At 41.7% G+C, this 20,952-nt stretch overlaps 1 protein-coding gene across 4 annotated transcripts in view; it reads right to left on the bottom strand.

Moving 5' to 3' along the window:
• Nucleotides 1-20,952, bottom strand: part of cadpsa (Ca2+-dependent activator protein for secretion a) — a 182,947-nt gene that overhangs the window by 42,858 nt on the left and 119,137 nt on the right. Inside the window, exons 14-20 of one of the 4 annotated variants that reach the window (XM_034143464.1) lie at nt 17,615-17,716; nt 17,461-17,524; nt 16,881-17,004; nt 12,726-12,794; nt 10,062-10,168; nt 9,701-9,709; nt 4,919-5,075 (exon numbers count right to left, since the gene is read on the bottom strand). In XM_034143464.1, the coding sequence (XP_033999355.1) occupies nt 4,919-5,075; nt 9,701-9,709; nt 10,062-10,168; nt 12,726-12,794; nt 16,881-17,004; nt 17,461-17,524; nt 17,615-17,716 (632 nt within the window). The remainder of the gene's footprint in view (nt 1-4,918; nt 5,076-9,700; nt 9,710-10,061; nt 10,169-12,725; nt 12,795-16,880; nt 17,005-17,460; nt 17,525-17,614; nt 17,717-20,952) is intronic. The other 3 variants (XM_034143457.1, XM_034143441.1, XM_034143450.1) reach the window with 3 other exon arrangements.

Genomic DNA, 20,952 nt, shown 5'->3' with positions numbered 1-20,952 from the left:
CAAAGGTGCTTTTTACACTTGTTGTGTTCATGTTGGGTTACAAGATAAATCAGAAGGTCAGCCAGATGAATAATAGATTTCCCTGTCCTAGACGATGATGATAAACAATGACAGGGGAGGAAGGTGTTTCTGTATATTATGTATGTACCATATTCCGTTTTCTATCTTTAGAGACAACAGGTGGGAATCCCTGCCTTTTTTAAATCCAATCCAACACACACAATTCTGTGCCGGCTCCCAACTGGTAAAAAGGCAACACTGACAAAGACCACAGGAGATAAAATGGAGGCCAGTGTGTGCTAATGTGATGCCTCACGGCTCCATGCAGCGTGTCTGCTTTTCCTCTCCCTCTTTGTTTTTCTCTCCCCCTCTGAGCATGTATGTGTTTGTGTTTGTTGGCATTGGAGTCAAGGTCGATGATACACAGTAGGTGCGATGTTTGTTGTGTTCCCTGATTACCACTCTCCCAATTAGCCACTTGAGCGGCTGCTGTCCACTTGGATGTGTTGTGTCCAGGAGTGTGTTCGCAGGGCTCGCCGTGGCCCACTACCCCTGCTTTAGACCTCATTAACTCCTCGAATGGCAGCGCGACTTTGGCGCCTGCCTAGTGCTCAGGCTAAGGCTATTTACTGCTCCATAAGTGCACCGCTGTGGGGCAACAGAGCAGATGACCTTCTGTGGAAAAGATGTCCCTGTGAGGATGTTCGTTACTAAAGTGTGCGCTTTTCACACTGTGAGGACTCTGCTGGTTTAATGTTGCTATTGAAGACAGACCCTCCGATTTTGCTTCCAAATAACACAGTGGTCTGATTCAGAAAAACAAACCTGGCACCCTGGCATGATCATTTGCAGAGATCCTGCTTTTATTGAACTTTGAATTCAAGTTAGTAGTTCATCATGGGAAGGATGGCAGGATCTAGTGGTTTTGATGACAATTCAATCTTAACCTCTGTTGTTGTTTTTTGTTTTTGTAATTTGGCTTCAAAATACCCAAACATGATTGAAGTGGAATAGAAACCTGGAATACCTACGTATGTAGTACCTACACTATATGTTATTTATTCTATTAACTCTGCCAATAATCTGTAATTATTGTTGTGTTTATATATTATTTAGCATGTAAAGTGTCTTTGAGTACCTGAAAAGTATGGAGAGCCTTCAGTAACATGTGCAGTGTTACATTCAGTGGTGATAGTGTATGTAGCTGCAAACTTCTATTATAAAACTGGAATCAACCAGAAACAGTGTTTTTCCCTATTATTGTCTCCGTGTGCAGAGACAAACTGAATACATCCTCCAATCAGCATTGTTAGTGTTTCTGACCCGTTCCTCTCTGTCTGTGCCATAGAGCTCCATTGTTGTCCAAAAACTATAAAACAATGAGCCCAAACAATGCTTACCATGTTCCTTTATCACTTTGAACACCACTGTAGTTTATTCTGACTCAATCCCACATACACCGTCCTGCTGACAGAGATACTCCCTAATGTGATTAACCCGCTCCTGAACAATGCACTCTTTCTTCTTGTTTACGTAATGTTTGCTCAAACGATGTGACAAGCTGTTTCAGGGAAATCAGAGAGCCTTTTCAGAAGACTCATAACTTCAGTAGAAACCCACGGGCTTGTGCCTGAGGGCCAGAACTTGGGAACTTATTTAGTTTTTGTCATCGGAACTGTTGACATACTTCTGCCTTAAAATTATACAGGGGTTATTAAAGAAGAAGGATGAAAGGTGAAAGATCAATGTTGATTAAGTTATGAATAATAAATGTTGGAATTTTGAAAAATGTTGTTCAGTGAAAAACCAGAGAGAAAGATATTTCCAAGATTTGGGTTTTATTTAAAAAAAACAATTATAGCCAGTGCCCTAGAAGGTATGTCCCTCTGTTGACTGCTGGCTGGTGTAGCTATGTCCACTGCAATGCACTTCAATTGCCATTTCCACACAATTGACAATATGTAGCAAATGAGAAGGTGGCCAATTTGAAGACACTAACAAGTGAGCATAACAAGCTATTTGCAGTCATCTGTGTTCAGCTAAATGAGTGGACCACGCTCCGTCCTCTCCTTGACTCCCGACTGACGAGCTGAAAAGGGGAAGCATTCCCTCGGGACAATTAGCGCCCCGCAGATTGAGTCTGCATTGTGAACACTGAAGTGTTTCCTTTACAGGACCACGGACAGCTCCACACTCTCCTGCAGGCAAGTGCATGCAGTTCATTAGAGAGATGGCTGGCCTGCAGCAACCAGCATCAAGACCTGACTATTATCTTCAATCACACACACACACACACACACACACACACACACACACACACACACACACACACACACACACACACACACACACACACACACACACACACACACACACACACACACACACACACACACACACACACACACACACACACACACACACACACACACACACACACACACACACAGAGTTCAGTATGTAAACTGCTCCAGGACAAAAGTAGACATCTCACGTTGACAGCAATGATTTCAGAGACATGTGAGAGATGTGTAAGAGAGTGGAGTGCTCAGGCAACAGCGGCTGTAGACCTTCATTAGAAACTCTGGATTGTTGTAGTTTAAAAAAAGAACTGGGTGCTGAAACCCTCACACAAACTCTCTCTCTAATAAGGAAGTCCTTTGGAAATGTCCTACTAAAATTGGTAGCAGGGATGGTGGAGTTAGTGAAACACTTCACGTAACAATGTTTAGGGTTCAAAGGTTGGACATATGGAAGAGACAAGCTTTACCATAAAGAGCTGCTAAGAGGAAGTCAGTGGGTTCCACTCTGAACCCGGTTTGCTCACAGAATGAATCCGAGTGGATACTGACACTCTTACAAACATCTATAGAGTATATTGACTCTCTGCAGACTAGGAGTCAAGCAACTACCTGAGGAATATAGGACAAGAGGGATTTGAACTGATGAGCATTTCTTTTCTCATTGTTTTTATTTAAACTTATTTTCCGTAGCTCATACAACATTCTGGGTCATTTTGATGGTTCTGTATTTAATAACTTTGAGCTTAAGGCAATCTTAAAGTGCCCCAGAAATATTGACTTAATTCATATCGTGATAGACAATTAGGTAAGAAAATATGTTTATGCTGTACTACGAGATTCACAATTGATTACAACCTGAAAAGGGCCATATAATCATTAAAGGTCCCATGGCCATTTCTACTGATCATAATTCCATTGTTGAGGTCTACTAGAATAGATTTACATTGTTCAATGTTCCAAACTCACATTGGTTTCTCATACAGCATCTCTGTATAGTATGTGTATTCACTCTCTGTCCTACACGGCTTGTTGGAGCTCCTGCCCCCCCCTCCCTATGAGCCCACTGTGCTCTGATTGGTCAGCTCGCCCACTCTGTTCTGATGAGTCCACCACCGTTACAACGGAACATCAGTGATTATGTGTTACAATGGCGTTTGTTAGCAACCAGAAAATGACACCAGTAATGACAAACAGATGAGAATGCTGCGTGGGGTCTGGGTGCCGTGTTGGGGGGACGCTGCGGGGCTCGCTGCTCCACCCTTTGAGGCTCGAGGAGCGGACAGTGTGAGCTGGATTACTGGTGTTGTTTCCTGGTTGCTGCGTGGGGTCTGCGAGACAGCGAAACATCGCGGAACTCCACCTGAGCGCACACACACACACACACACTCACAGCCAGGCTGTTCGCCACACAGTTCGCCACACACTCACAGCCTGAGAAAAGATAAGGCTGAGTGAGTGTGTGTGTGTGAGGAGCTCCGCGGATTGGACCTTTACGTCACTATGACCGTTACGTCACTATGACCGTTACGTCACTATGACCTTTACGTCACTATGACCTTTACGTCACTATGACCGTTACGTCACTATGACCGTTACGTCACTATGACCGTTACGTCACTATGACCGTTACGTCACTATGACCTTTACGTCACTATGACCGTTACGTCACTATGACCGTTACGTCACTATGACCTTTACGTCACTATGACCGTTACGTCACTATGACCGTTACGTCACTATGACCGTTACGTCACTATGACCGTTACGTCACTATGACCTTTACGTCACTATGACCTTTACGTCACTATGACCGTTACGTCACTATGACCAGGAAGAAACAATGGAAAAGAGAAATGTCCAACGAGGCGTTCTGGGGCAGCATAGACAGGTCTTTTCTGTGTTAGAGTTGTACTCGCTACAGGGTGTACTTTGAGGGTTAGTGACTCTGCAGACCGTTTACATGCAGACAAAGCTACATAACACACAAGGGGACGGGTAAGAACCAGAAAAGCATGACATGGGACCTTTAAAATTCTATAATGGTAAATATTTATTGTATGGCTATTCTTGTTCATAGTAAATATATTATTATTTACTGTAATTATTTAGTTAGTTAAAGTAATTCTTTATGCTTTTATTTTGAAGGCGGTTTCGGGCACTGTGTGATTTGGAAACCTCATGATTATTATATATTGGAGATGGGGGGTGGGGGGTGGGGGGATTGGTGCCCCAGAACGAGCATATGGTATTTCACCAGGGTAAGCTACAGGAAAAGCCACAGGTGAAATCATTGCTGTATGATATTGGAAAATCGCAAATAACAGCACAAAGCGACTTTCTTGCCTGGACATCGGATCATTCCCGCCCTGCGTAAGATTTTCTTACTGCCCCAGCGACAGTTTTATTAAGAGTTACGTTTCGGTGATATTTCTTTATCTCGCCGCTACAGTGAATAATCGGACTTTCCATTCCATTACCCTTCATCCCTGTCCCTAGTGTCTGATCACTGCTTCACTGATCCACCTCTAGAGGACCCACATCCACTGCTCAGCACGTTCAGCTACTTCAGGCCAAATGCTGACTGTGAAATGTGTTTTTGTAATGCTCTCACTCACAGTCCATTCTCAGGAAGTCGTTGAGCAGCTGGAAGAGGGGGAAGCTGTCCCAGCTGTCGGGCGGCTGAACCTCAAGAGCTGCGTCCATGTCGGCCGAGTACAGACACAGGAAGGTCTCTGCATGCTCCACCATCAGGTCCGACCACCAGGCGAAGGCCTTCAGGAGGAGAGAGGAACAGACACAGAGGAAAGGGAGACACAATACAGGGGGTGGGAAAAAATCAAAAAGTTGAGAGTGAAAGAAAGGAGACAAGTTTTACAAAGAGAGATGTAAGTGATCCCCAGGGGCACGTCTTCAGGACTTTAGAGTTAACAATGAATCTTTTTATCAAAAAAGCTGATCACGTAATGTAACTCCACTGATCTAAGACAAGTCAAGGTCAGGACCTTTATTGATCCCCGTGGTGAAATGCAGGTGTTAAAGCAGCAACCGAATAAGAGTGAATTACACTGAGTTCACACAAAGATAATGAATACAAAATGAAATGATATAAGTATCGTTAGAAACAAGATATCACAACAACAGGGTCAAATCATTTGAATGAACATATACATATTTGAGTTTGGATTGTTAAATAAATGGACTGTACTTATACAGCGCTTTACCCAGTCTTTACGACCCCTCAAAGTGCTTTACATACTACAAGCTAGGGCTGTGCAATTAATCGTATTTTAATCGCAATTACGATTTTGGCCTGCCACAATTACGAAAACAACATAATCGAAAAAAACAATTATTTTGCTTTGCTAGGTTTTGTCACTGCAGCATATTTGATCTAATTAATTTTTTTCTCATTTATTTGTATTTATCATATTTATATATGTTTAGTAGCTTGTGGAAGTGCGCTCCAAAATATTTGTTGATCTTGTTTATTGGTATTTATTATTTTTGATATTATTTATTTAAATGTAAATATAAATGTATCATTTATTTTTGTATTGGTTTTTCAGTTGAATTATACGTTCAGGGTAATCAACAGTTAAAAAGATACTGTTCAAATGATTATTTGTTTTAAAGTTCAATAAATGGATTTTTTCAAAGTCAATGAATAATCGTATTTAATAATCGTGATATCAATTATTGACCAAAATAATCGTGATTATGATTTTTGCCATAATCGCACAGCCCTACTACAAGCCATTCTCCCATTCATACAGAGAGAGCAGTGTACCTTGCTCTACGACCTAACACTCTCACACACTCTCACACACTCACACACCGTTAGCCATCGGGAGCAACTCAGGATATATCGTCCAAGGATACATCAACATGTTGAATGCACAGGCTTGGAATCGAACACACAACCTTCTAGTTGAAAGATGAGAACACTCCCTCGCAGCCACAGTCTCCCTTTATTTACATGTATGTGTGCAGATGTGAGTAAAGGTCAAAGTCAATTGTACAATCTGTGATCTTTTGCAAACGTTCCCGTCTCTCTCTCTCTCACTTTTCATAATATGAAATCAAGTTGTTGCCACTGCATGATCTCCGGAGAAACATTCTTCACAACTGAAAGCGGTAAAAACGGTGCTTGGGCACGGAGAATAACCTGCTTTCTGTCGGCCCTCAGAGGAGCACAGCAGCTCCTCCACAGGCTTGGCAGGGAGCTCCTTAAACACTCACCGAGCTCCTCCAGCCAGCGAGCTGCGTCACGCTCATATCTCCCTGCAGCACAGACGCAGTGGAGGGACTGCTAGGGACAGCCTCTCTCATGCACATCAGAAACACTCGCTCTCCTCCATGCACCCCCACGCTTGCCAGGCCTCTTAAGAGGGACCCTTGAGGTACCATGGTGTTTGCTCATTCACATCAAGCTGTCAACACTGTCATGTGAATGAACCCATGGGCTTAGTTGCTGGTGGTAGTGGAAGGGGTCGGGGGGGGGGGCATGCACTTGCCATGAGATCTCATAGCAGAAGTATGTGTGAGATAGGTGCGTCTAGTCTGCGCCACTCAGGTAATCATCTTTAATACATTAGAAAAAGAAGAAGTACAAGTAAAAGGATGCATCAGGATGTTTCAAAAAGCTGCTCTTATGATATATATATGTGATACAAATGTTTGTCTCCCCCAAAAGATGTGTCTGCAAACATGGGAGCCTTTGATTGGATGTCTGCATCAAGGAACAGTGAAATCTTGCAAATACCAATGGGAGCGGTGAAGTGGATTTGTTCACAGGTAATCTGTCTCATGCACAACTGTCAGGATATAGTGACACTATAATCTACTTTGAGTAGATATGTCAAAAATGTGTTTTTAAGATGAAACTGCCTCACCATTTAATTCTTTAAATCATGTCTGGGAAAGAACTCTCCTCTAAACACTTTCCTGTCGGTCCACACTCGTCCTCTGCAGTAGACAAAGATTAAGAATTGAACTTGTTTCCTCTGTGGCGTCTCTATTTATCTACCCAAAGCAAGATGGAAACCAAACATGATCCCACAGTAACCTGGTGGGCCTTCATCCATGTAGTTAGCACCAGCCAAACCCAGCTGCTGCAGAACCACGTGAAACACAATTGCGGGTCATGGAGATACATGTGTGTCTGAATCCTGTGCAGCAACATTGCACATTGCTCACACACACATACTGGCTTGTGTTCATATTTCACAGAGCAAGCAACAGTGTCTTTGAGCTCTTGCATTGATATTGATAACGCTTGTATTTATTTAAGTTAATGAAAGAAGAAAAAAAAGGGGCTTACGCAATCTTCATATGTTCTTTAAAAGGTCTCTATGTTTTTAGGGTCTCAGATAACTCTGATAATTCACTAAATCAAATGTGGATGCTCAGTCAAACAATGGCGCTCATGCTGCTGCCTTACCTTTCATCTCAAGTCAAAACAAATGATGTTACATTTCTGGCAGTGAAATATTAGCAGAAACAAGACAAACCCAAACGTTGGTCCATCACATGCAAGAAGCAGAGACTCAAAGGCTGAACTTGAATCTGCTGCTGCAACATTTATGATCATATTGTCTTCCCATGTCATGCATGTGTGTGGGTGTTCAGTCAGCCTTAGCCTGAACGATATGCTACTGAAGCCTGAAGAAGATCCTTTTCTCCGTACGCTCTTAAAAACCTTTAGCAGTCTGAACATTTATGATCTCTTATGCGTTTCCATAAATACACCTATTCTGCAAACCTTTCCAAGTCCTGTCCTTGTTTAGGCAGCTTTTAGATGCCATTGTGTTTGGACACGCCCCTTTTGAAACTCTGTACAGCAGGAGTACTGGCTTATAGTGGCACGTCAAGAGTTTTCGAGATTTAGGAACATAACCTTCAAAGTTGAGTATTGTTAATCATCCTGCGTCAGATTTACTTGACAAAGTAATCAGTATAAAAGTATTGAAGTTCAAATGGATGATTACATGAGAGGCACACAATAGAGCTAGTTAATAGGATGAGCAATAACCAGCTTTAGAGCTATCTAATTGAATTGCAATAGACCTGGGTCCCTCGTGTGCTTTCATTGTGTGTTCGTACAAAAACAGAAATGCAACTGATAGCAGAAATGTTCAGGTAGGAGTCTAATGCTGGTTCCCCCATGTGCTCACATCATTAGAACATCATGGAAATGCAAGGGGATTGATCATGTTATCTCTGATCACACAAAGCATGCCTCACATTTCCTCCATTGTGTGTGCTGGTGGAACCAATGGAGAGGAATGGGTTTCTTTAAGGAAGGAAAGGTGACAACACCTTCCCCAAGCTTACTTACTGGACTTGGTAGAATAAATGACACATGTCTAAACATAAGAACACATGTTAGCATGTTCAGGGGAAATGTTGGGTAAAGCTACAGAGGTGTAATGTTTCAACCCAGTCTCAAGCCATTTCGTGTTATTAGTCACGAAATTAATTTAATCTATTGATTCGTGTTCACCAACACGATTTTCGCATTTTTTTCGTGTCACACAGAACGATTTTAAAAGCAATGTATTTCTATTGGTAGTATGTTTCGTGCCTGCAACACGTCTTTTTGTCCGGTCGGGTCTTGGAAGACCAGAAGCTGTGTGGTTCATAAACACATGTTCTTACTCAATATCTTACCCTAAGCCTAACCCTATCCCTTTTATTTTAAATTGTATAATGTCTGAGTTTTTTTGCCGTCAGTGAGGAAAAGAAATGGCTCAGAGCCTCAGAATACTGACATCTGTAATTTTTTGTCATCTCTTTTTCCTTCTAATTTGTTATTATTTGGTGCAGGCACGAAACATACTACCAATAGAAATACATTGCTTCTAAAATCGTTCTGTGTCAGAATACTGAAATCTGTCATTTTTTTTATCTGTTTTTCCTTCTAATTTGTTATTATTTACATTGCTTTTAAAATCGTTCTGTGTGACACGAAAAAAATGGGGAAATCGTGTTGGTGAACACGAATCAATAGATTCATTTCGTGACTATAACACGAAATGCCGTGAGACTGGGTTGAATGTTTGAGACAAAAAGTCAGAATCAAAAGTCACAGCTCTGCACTTTGTTTCCTCAAAGCGTAGCTTAATGAGTTCAACAAATAAAATACTTGTTTAAGTGCTTGTCTATTTTCTTTAGCATCAATGGCAAACGTGTTGCTAGCTTAGAAGCTAACAAGCATTGTCACAAGCACTTGATTAGAAGTGACCACAAGCCAAAAGAGATTATGGGTCAATGTTGAGAAAGGAAACTTGAATGATCCTCTACAACATTAGCCGGATCATTAGCTGCATGCACAGGGGGCCAGGTAGGGTATAGGTAGGGTAGGGGGTGGGGCATAAGGCACCAAGATGATCACATACCTCTTTTCCCTGATCAATCATTTCCCCGCAAACCAAACAAATCAGTGAAATACAAAGCAGAGAGGAAATAAGTCAATTTTAAAGGACACAGTGACACAGAAAGCATGTTTTATAGTGAGGTCAAAACACATTCACAGTTTGTGTAATCAGTGGCTGAGATGGCTGGTGGGGACACGTCACCTCTCATTGCTCTCAGTTAGCCCCACATCTTCAGTCCCACCACTGCTCTGCACAGCCACTGCTCTTTCGGTGTGTGTGTGTGTGTGTGTGTGTGTGTGTGTGTGTGTGTGTGTGTGTGTGTGTGTGTGTGTGTGTGTGTGTGTGTGTGTGTGTGTGTGTGTGTGTGTGTGCGTGCACTGACCTCAGCATGGTGTTCCTCGTTCTGCTGCAGCACCTCGATCACCAGCTCGGACAGGCGGATATTGTCCTCCAGTTTTTTAGCAGGTGTGACTAACCGCCCTACATTCTCTGGAGCACAAAGGTCAAAGGTCAGTGCAGGCAGTCTCCGAGTCTGTATCTACTATGTTTTCTTTCTCTTGCTTGTGCTGTATGCATTCAACCAGTGTGCAAACACATCCCTCAAACACTAAAGAGTGTCTCGGGTCATTCACTATTTGCTTTAAAGAGGCACTCAGCATGCATGTTCTGCTGCCTACTGCAGACACGGGAGGATTCAGTCACTCACTAGTGTTGGTTATAGCTTCTACAGTGATCCTTAGCACAGTCTGCAGCCTTAGATTCAATCACTGGGACGATCTAGTGTTCATATTGTAAATACAAGCATGACATATCAGATCATTATAATTAGGGCTTTGTATCAGACCTCAGTATACCTCTGTCAGATCATTCAAGTCAGATAATGGCTAAATGCAATAGAAATTAACATAAATGGTGTTAATAGTACCATTCATTTTCTTAAGGGGAAGTTCATTGTCTACATTAAAGTAGTTCTCCCTAGCCCTAGTTATAATGCAATCCCATTGTAACATAGTGTTGAAGCGTTTTTGCTATCAACACTATCTCCATGAGTGCTGAAAGCCCTGCTGGGTGTCTGGAAGTAGTGCTGGCCTGTGTAGTGACCCATCTCTGTCACTGACAGAACACTGATGATGTCATCGAGGTGACGGATGCAAACAGCATGTACATTGAACAGTCATCATGCAGGAATGTGGTGGTTATGTTGTGCTTATCCACAGAGTAAACAGCTTTATAATGTCTTTGGTGGGGAAGTTGCATGTACTTGCTATAAGAGTAAGTATAGGCCTATTGTCATTCTGACTTCCATATACCCTTCAGTATGTTCCATTTCTTCTTTGTTAGTGAATTTGTAGGATTACGATTGAAGGTGAGTTTCCTATTTTAGAAAAAGTATATGATTTGATGTTGCAGTGTTTCTTTCGGCCATGAAACTCATGTTGAGCTCAAAACAACAACTTAATACATGACGACAAATGACCTTAACTGGGGCCCAGAGAGCAATGTGGTGAGAAACCAATCAGCAAGATTCAATTCTGTTTGGTGTTACCAGTGGCCGGGTAATGTAAGAGGTATGCTAAGTAAAATATGGTGGATAAATTCAGAAGTTTTAATGAATTAATTTCTTAGTTTTAAACATAGTGAGGACAGTTTAATGGGTCAGATGTTAGAAAACTAGACATGCACTAAAAACCCCAAAGTATGTGTGCTTTTTGCTGTGTCACTCTATGTCAGCACTGTCGTCCTGCTGGATAAGAACACATGTGCACAGTGTCTTACGCAGGTTGAATTGGCCCACAGAGTTCATGAGTGTTTCAGTCCAGCTGCTAGCTCTTGTGGCTCAGTGGTGTTGTGGACAGCACAGCAGGAGGATGGAGGATCGCCTGCTGGAGCTTAAGTCATGCTAACATGCCTGAAAGCTTCTAATGAATACGACTTCTGTCCTGGTACATAAGGGGGGATTGTTAGGGTCTAGCAATGTCTGTCAACTCAGAGCTATTATGTCAGAGCTTGGAAGTGCAGAGGTGGAAACAAAGAAGTACTCCATAGAAAACAATTAGTGTTTTTCTATATTTAACATTTTCTATGGACTCTTACTTTGTAAGATCTAACCAGGACAGTAAGTGGAGAGCTTAATTATGTCATCCTGAAACAGGACTGCTGATAGTGATCATCATTAAACACTTCATTAGGATATTTGACATTTTATGACAAATATTTCTGACATGTTGGAAGTTTGCAGGTCTTTTCACTCACAACGTTCCTGAAACCTGAAGTGTCTGTGTTTGCAGAGCAAAGTACAGGTATCAGGAAGGTGGTGACAGGGTCTATGGGGAAATGGTTTAAGGTAGACTGAGGAGGAATGAGCGAACAGCAGAAGTTAGACATACAGTACGTCACCTGGAACCTTCATCTTTCTGACATTTCTCCACTAAATAAGAGTATTTGTATTTAGAGAGAATGGAGAAGAGGTAGAGAGAGGTGGGAAAGTGATAGAGGGTGAGAGAGAAGATATTTTTCAAAACAAGTGGTATTTAGTCGGATATTAAATGTTTCGTCTTTACTTGTGATTGATGTAAAGAAGTTAGCAAACAGCACACAGCATTAAAACCTGTCAAAATTCTTGTCTAACCTGATTCCAAAGTCATTTCCCTTGAAGGATTGAAATGAATTAAGATGACATTTTAATAAGTGCAGGATATGGGTGTCCTGTTTGAATGTACCGTGGTCTTACACACTTAAAGGATTCACACACAAGCAAAGTAAAAATGCATTCAAGTCGCAGACAGAAAAAGAAAAGGTGTTTTGTGCCGGACAGAAAAGAAAAGAAGCTCACAGAGAAATTAGAATGCGTTTTGAGTGGCTGAGCAACAAACTACATGTAACTGTAGACTTTACAGACGCAAACAATAGATAGACACAAACCAAAGGACGGCAGGAGCGTCAAGAGTGTGGGGTCACTTGTTGTTGGCGTGCATACTGTTGTAGAGAGACATATAGGGTGCAGAGGAGGAGGGGGGGGGGGCTTGGGAATGAGGAAAGTACTCACGAATGGTTAAATCCATCACTTGAGACGCCAAGCAGAAGACAGGATGCTCATACATCTCTCTTTTTTTCCCTACAGAGAAAGAGGGAGGATACCGAGGCATGCGAGAGCCGGGGTCAGAGAGGCGGGGTCAGAGGGACGGGGTCAGAGAGGCGGGGTCAGAGAGGTGGGGTCAGAGAGGCGGGGTCAGAGGGGCGGGACAGAGGGCTGACCCAGGAGTCGAACTTGCTTTCTTTTGTTCTACACATGTCGTGCCATTAAAGTACATTTTTATTTAGCTAATTGAAATGTAATATCTCAAAGGTGTTATAAGTATCATTTTGAGATTTGTAATTATTATTACCAAAGACTCTGGTTTCTTCTAGGTCTACTATATTCTTCTGATCATACATGTTAATACTTGTCAGCTAAATGATGAACCTCTTTATGTGTGCCACTTGCTTTTAGGTGAATCACTTCCTGATCCCTATCAATTCATTTCAGCTTTCTTATATTTCTGGATTATTTCAGTAAACAGTAAACATTTAAAATATATTAAAACAAATGCTATACATCACAACAAAAGCAACCTGATTTGCATTTTGATTAAAAAAACATGGTTGTTATTTTGTAAATGTGTACACAAGCTAAGTTTGAACTTTAAACAACCCAGTATTGCTTAAATGGCATGTATAAACTGATTATACTGGGTATATGTTTTGTAACCAAAATAACAATGTTTCAGAAGGAGTTGCTAAGCTTGCAGTAATTCATGTATCAATGAAAATGCTACATAAAGCACCTTTGAGATCTGTCTCACATCTGAGTTTGATGACACTGGCTGACCCATGTTCATGATTTCCGTTGACATGCCAAAGTCAGAATATCAATGAATAAGTGTAGGCTCAGAGATTACAGACTGCTGTTAGCTGGGCTGGAGATGCTTCTGTCGTTTCTTCCGACCCAGTTGAGATTCAACCACGCACGTATCCGCATTAACGTACTGTGGCTCTGCGGGACTGCGTCCTGGATGTTTCAGGAGAACGTTCCATCCCTTTCTAGATGCAGTCTGTGGTGCCGTCCCTATGTTAAAAACGTTGAAGTTGTCACGACTACTCTAGCTTGGGAAAAATAATGATATGGTCTGTTTATTAGACCACAAAGAATTAGCTCACTACCCCTCCCCATGGCCCCTCCCCCCCACTCCCTGCTGCTTAGAGACAGCTTCACTGGGGGGTGAGCAGACTGCAGCTCCGTAGTGCCACTTTTGGGAGTTGCCGTAACATCTCGTACTGAATTGAGTGCAAGAGCAAGACATGCTAAAATACTTTACAGTGATCTGCGGGAAAAAGGAATACTTGATATACTCTGACAGTGTTGAAAAGTAACTAAGTAGCTTATACTCAAATACTTAACTTAGGCCTATGTTCAACACATGACCATAAAGAAGAAACAACCTTTTAGGCTTCATATTGTTTGCTAAATTATTATTCCTAAATCAATAGTGAATTAATATTAAACGATTAATTAACATTTACTCAGGTCTTCATAACTGTGATGTTATGTTTAATGTTTCATATTAAAAAGCAGTTTATCAATCTACTTTGGAAAAGCTGCTCTATGAAGCGCCTGTGGCTGTCAAATTCATATTTTGTGGGATGAAAACTCAAAGGCTGACGCTCTGAGGCTGCATCGATGCTTTAGTCATGGGGAAGTGTTATAGGTTTATAGGTTAAATCTCTACTGGGTTGAAAAGGATAGACGGGTTGAGGACAGTGAGCTGAGGTCAGAGGCCCCTTTTCCACCAAACCGGTTCCAGGGCCGGTTCCGGGCTACAGCCTGATTAAGCTCTGGTTCTTCCTGTTTCCACCGCAGCGGAGCCGGCTCTAAACATCGAAAACCGGTTCTTAGCTGACCCCACTCGGCTGCCCGGCAAGAACCAAAGAAAATCAGCGACGTAAACGGTGATGTCATGACGCAGCACCAGTCGGGCTCTGAGCGGTGGAAACACAAGTGGTGCTACAGAGAAGAACCAGTTAAGCACCAGAAAAGCACAAGAACGGATCTTGAACCGGAACCGGTTTGGTGGAAAAGGGGCAAGAGAGAGCTAGAGGGCATAGCCCTGTTACCGTGAGACAGATACAAGGGGAATAGAAGACTGTTTTGTATCCATGGATGTTTTTTGGGGTTAAAAAATAATGAGCTGTCTAATTTGGATTAACCATTCGTTCTGTTGGGCAGAAGTAAAATGTAGAAACAGTTGTTTCCTGTAGTACTATAGGGCAGGAACCACACCAGTATGAAGGGCGGGGTTTGGGGTTATCAATCACAACTGAGAAACTAAGGGTAACATTCCTTAGTGTCTTCAGGGAGGTGATGGTTTCTTTACAGACATCATCTTAAATTGACCATTTTGAAGTTGAATTTGTTTTGAACAACAACATTTTGGGAAATGCACTTGTTTGCTTTCTTGTACTTCTCTCAATGTGTTGCATCTGATCCTAGCCAGGCAATATGTGGACAAAACTGAAAAAGAAAACCATTGGCCTCTGTTACCTCTGCAATGGAGCTTATCTGCCCAGTCTGGGTTGTCTGTTAGTCAGAATCATTATGGAAAGACTATTGGCCTCATTTGAATGAATCTTGTCGCCTCTGTGTGTCCAGTAGAGAGGTCCTGGACCTGTTTAGCCTAGCTTAGCATTAAGACTACAAGCAGTAAGAAAAAAAGCTCTCAAAATACTTCTGAGCTATCATATTTGTAATATTTGTTAAGGTTGAAGTTTAAGGAGAGTTAGCCTTCTAGATGTTTCGCTCTTAGCTAATAGGTTGATAAAGACCTTCATAAAGATATTGCTAGGTTTGAGCTCTTTCCTGTAAACAAAGGCAGGATGGCCTTGGAATGTATCAATGATTCCAAATGACCAAGATGCAACTTGAGACAGGAGCTGTTTTCCAATTTCTACAGATCTTGTTGCCAAGCTAAACACATCCAGGACTTATGTCTGTACTGGTCACACAGGAGTGAATCTGTTTTTGACTCTGGCTAAGACAGCGAATGAGCATATTTTCCAAATGTCATTGTTCACGAACAAACATAAGTTACAAATCGGACCTAAAGTAAAGATACATTTCACTCATAAGGTTGAACATCATTTGTTTCAGAGGTCTGTAAAGTACTTGTGATGCCTACTAAAGAGAACCTGGATCATGCAACAGAAAAAACCACTGAACTGCCACAAGGGACAGTCCCATCATGTCTTGTTTATTGGCTTTCCTGTTTCCAAACAGCAGCTAATGATGAGCAGCACAAGCCAATAGACAAGGTAAAAGAGGGGGAGAATGCAAATCATCAGAGAGCAAGGTAGAGGAGGGCAGAGGAAGGACAAAGAAGGAGCATCACTTCAGCTACCAGGCAGGGAAAGAGGAAGACAGAAGCAGGTTAGGACTCTGGAAAGGAAGCTGAGGCATGGTGGACGAAGTCAGCATAAAGATTGAATTGAATGCATTTTTACTTACTGTACATTTGTTAGTAAAATTAGATAGAGATAATGCAGAATAAACACATCATTTTTGTAAAAACAGCTGTGATGCTATTCAATGCAATATGAAAGAGGATTAATTAAAAGTTTCTGCAGCTGTGAAGAAAATGTACAAGCTAAGCTTTTTATAAATGCAGAATTGAAACTCATAAACAGTTGTAGTTGATTTATTCTAAAGATCGCGCACATGTTTGGCAACAAGCTTTATGAACATTAATTGTAAGATAAAGAAGTCCTTTCCACATCAGAAAACCAGACACAGTAAGTCACATTCATTTTTATCAGTTTTTCTGACACCTGAGGGAAAACCTTTTTTTTTTTTAATTGTCATGCACATTATTGCCATTAGCTGTTTGACCACAAGAGAGATCCATTGGTGTATTGCTAATTTCAACTCTTCATTCCAACAGTTGAAAGACACACCGTGACTACACAAACACCCAGGTACATTCTTCAGGTATTCTTTAGTGTTCAGAAATCCTCTCAACACTGCATTCTTATGTCACGGTAAACTCTTTTAGCAACTCTAACTGACTTAGCCAAGAGCTGTTAGATTAGGAGCTGCGTCAGGACAGAACGCCCATACAGTGTTTTTGCAGTAGCAACCACACAGAGCAGCAGAGATGGAGCAGTAACTTACCTTCCAGTTTGGCGTACTCTGACAGCCGCTGGTAGTTGACTAGAGCGGCCTGCTCCAGACACCGACGTATCACCGCCTTCACGTCCTCTTGTGGAACCGGGGTAACAATATCCTTCATCAGAACCTAAAAAGGAAAGCAACAGTTTTTATTTCGAGCAATCATTTTCAAATGAAAAAGAAAGTCAAATAGTAAAAGTATTTTTGACAGGGATCTGATAATGTTAAGCAAAGTAATAGCCACTTCTTGTTTCATGAAAAAAGATAACACCGCTATTGTGAAGGCGATATGTGGGTGTCCCCAGGCCTGGATTGTTGGTGTCAATGTTGGTGCAGATCGGTCAATGCTGCAAGTTAAAGCCATTTCCTGTTTCACGGTAAGGAACCCCATGCCATTGCTAAGGTGCTTTAAAAGCTCCTAAGCTTCTAATTTATCGTAGCGCAAGTCTTACTGCCAAGCTGACCTAACCTGAATTGAATTGATTCACGTCTAAATTGGTTAAATGGTGTATTGTATGGCCTCATTGTGTGAGGTTTCGACTCTTTGGAAAAATACGGCCATCCATCAGTAAAAATAACTTACCCTTTCAAGCAAGGACAGAGTTGCTTTCAGCGCCCCTTCTGGCCGACCAAATGGAAAGCAGTACCTATGGAGAGACAGATTGGACTTTCATGTGAACCCTCAGCAGAATAGATTGGCATGAGATCAGCACATGGTTGCTGAACACGGATCCTACCTGAAGTGTGTTATCTGGTTCTCCAGAAGAACCCGTAGCCTCTCTTTGATCTCCTCAAAGTGCTCCTTCTCTTCTACGGTCACTGTGCCTATACCATCAGGCCTGAAAGACATCAGCAGGTACAAGAAACACAAGGTGTTACTGGTGCCGGAGCAAACTGACATGAGAGACTTTGAGTTAATGTAAAGTGTGTGTATATTTTTGGAACTCACTGTTTCAAATACATGTTGGTTTACACGTTATTTATACCTCTCACAATGTTCTCAGGTTTGGGAAAACAACAGGCCAGTGTCAGACTGAAAATAGCTCCACAGCCAGGTCTCAGCACCCTGGGGTTAGGGTTAGTCCAGGACCAAGACCTGAGTTTAGTTTTTCACAGTCTTTGGCTGGATTTGAGCACTTCACTCAGTGTGCTTTCACATAAGCAGTGAAGACCAAGAATGGGCAAAGTTCATCTAATAATCTGACAATATAAACCAATAAATTGACCTGTATGAAAAAGTCAATAGACAGGTTCCACAGAAAGCAATCAAAACCAGACACAATTTAAGAGCATATTTTAACCTCAATAACAGCATTCAGGAACTGTAAGCCGTTGATCACTGAGCATGCTTCAGTTCAGAAGAATGTTGATACCACAAACAGAAATGCACAGAAGTTAACATTGTTCTTACTTTCTCCGTGTTAATTAAATAGTATGTATTATGAGCATGTAAATGGTCTGCAAAGGCTAACATCCCTGTGTTCCTTTCAGAGGGAGTTTCTCTCCCAGACTCACCCTCGCCCCCCCATGCCTGAAACACCTCCATTGGACTCCTTTGTTTACTTCCATAACATAGTGATATCATATGGAACCCTCACGCTCCTATTGGCTAGCACTCCAACACATTGTGCTTGATAGGCTAATGCTGCGTTCACACTGGACACGATGCGAATATTCGCTTCGCTCTAATCGCTCTTATCGCATCGCTCTAAACGCTCGAGTTTCACCGCGGCTGTCAGCTGTGTTTACTCAAGACGCGCTGGCTAGGGGGCTACAACTACAACAAAATGAACATATTTGACCGTGATTTAATTGTAATACCCGTTTCAAAATGATGCCGAAGTAACAACATACTGATACCAGTTAGTAAAAACCATGAATTAATGCTTTGACAAGTCTGCAGAGAAGACGGCAGGGGAAAACCTTTTAAAATGCGTGTTTTCTGAATGGAGATCGGATCGATCAGGCTAAGCTAACATTGTATATGCTCCGTCCACACTCATAAATAAAGCATTGACTGTATTCACCATGACGCAGACAGTCTGTGGTTTGTACTTGTCTAGTTTCTGAACAGATAATGAGCTAACGGCTGATGTTTTGGTTTTCTGGTTCAACTTCAGTGACGGCAGGCTGAGATCCTCACCGCTGATTGGCTACTGCGAGATCGCGTCACGCGAATTTGACACTCAAGTTGAAAACATTTATTAAAGAGACTCTCGTACACACACACACACACACACACACACACACACACACACACACACACACACACACACACACACACACACACACACACGTAGAGTATTTCAAAAGTTAAACATGAACAAACCACAGACTGTCTGTGTCATGGCGAATACAGTCGCTGTTGTATCTGTGTCTGTATCATGTTGTTGTGGGTTTGGACGGAGCAGCTACAACGTTAGCTTAGCCTGATCGATCCGATCTCCATTCAGAAAAACACGCATTATAACTCTCTGGGGTCCCTGGCCTTTTTTTTATCTGTTTTCTCGCCTGGACTTTTATTTTAAAAATGCTTCTAAAACATGAACCCTGTGCTGCACAATCAAGTAATATGATGTTTTTTTTTTATTTCAAGCTCAGCCATCAGCATATGCAGGCTGCAGGGATGTGGCATGAATGTACAAATAGGTATGAGACCATATATACAACAAAAAAAACAGATGAAAAGTGTATCACTCAGAGATTTATTGAAAACACACAGTGAAAAGAAGTCTACAAGGCTTTGGACAACAGAAAACTGTTCTGTCAAGTCTTGGTGAGCATAGAAGAGTACAACAAATACCTCAAAGCACAAAAATCTATATGTATTTACAATATTTACAAAAAAAGTCCAGGCGTTCTTGGATCCAAAAAGTTAGTTGTGCCATGCCTCAAAGCGGTTTCTGTCAAGCACAAGGCAGAGGGCCACATCACACTGTCTACACTTCCAGGGTGTGGACACACTGGCCTGCCTTGTCTGCCTACACTGGACACAGGTCCTTCGTCCAGCTGAAGCTCTTTTGCTTTTATCTTGGACGTCAGTGATGGGCACTGGTATGTGTCCAGCAGCAAAGTCGTCGTTCCAAAAAGGAATCAAATACATCTCTGCCAGCACCCCCTTTTATTACAGGTGACACTCCCTGTTCATTTGCATCTCAATCAAAATGTTTTGGTGTATGCGCATAGCCTACCCGCGCGCCCTAAGCATACCTCTTATTTTCACCAAGGATAATAAATACACTTTCTTTTACAGTCTCAATGTCTTATCCATTTCCTTGCAGTTATTATTGTTAAAGAAATGTATGTTGTTTAATTGCTTATATATTTAAGATCCACGTCAAGTTTTCAGTTTTGGCGGCAGTTCCTGTTTGTCTAGAAGTCTTGTCATCAGGGCTCTATAAATAGAGTTAACTACGGCAGATATGTCATATTTAATGCAGCCGAAACGTGTATTACAATGCCGTTATGTGATGACTTTCAAAGAGAAAAGCAAGCACACTCGGAATAATGTATTATTGAATTTTTTTTAAATGTTTTCGGATTTCACATCGCATAAACACCAAATCCCAGCGTGCATTGAGGCTAAACCATCCAATCATCGAGCTGAGGATCTTGCCTACGTCTGTTTCCGTTTTAGTTTATGAAGGATGTATTTTGTTATACACACATTCCTTCACATTTACATTTTAATTTACATTAAAGTATTTTGTGAGGCCTTCTAACATGTTTTTAAATATAACTACGGTTGTAGTTGAAGAGTTTGCAAATTAACATGAACCGAAGCTGTTGCCTGTTGCAATATACAGTCTATGGTTGCTACAGAGCATTGTGGGTAATGTAATGTCTTCGGCCATCCAAAACTCATAGAAAACGACTTGTTTCTCAGAATTGAAGGGGAAAATGTGACAAAAGCATTGTACACTAAAACCTATCAATGTCGTGTAATTAACAAGGATAATCTGGTGTTTTTGAGTTGATGAGTAGTGGAGATATCATTGTCAAACCAATCGACAGTAAGGGGAATACTTACTTCCGGGTGTACAATTCTCCGTTATCCAATGGGAATGGACGCTCA

This window comes from Trematomus bernacchii, unplaced genomic scaffold (assembly GCF_902827165.1).
Source record: "Trematomus bernacchii unplaced genomic scaffold, fTreBer1.1, whole genome shotgun sequence".
Taxonomy (NCBI): domain Eukaryota; kingdom Metazoa; phylum Chordata; class Actinopteri; order Perciformes; family Nototheniidae; genus Trematomus; species Trematomus bernacchii.
The sequence above is the reverse complement of the archived record's forward strand: the minus strand, read 5'-3'. Positions and strand labels throughout refer to the sequence as shown.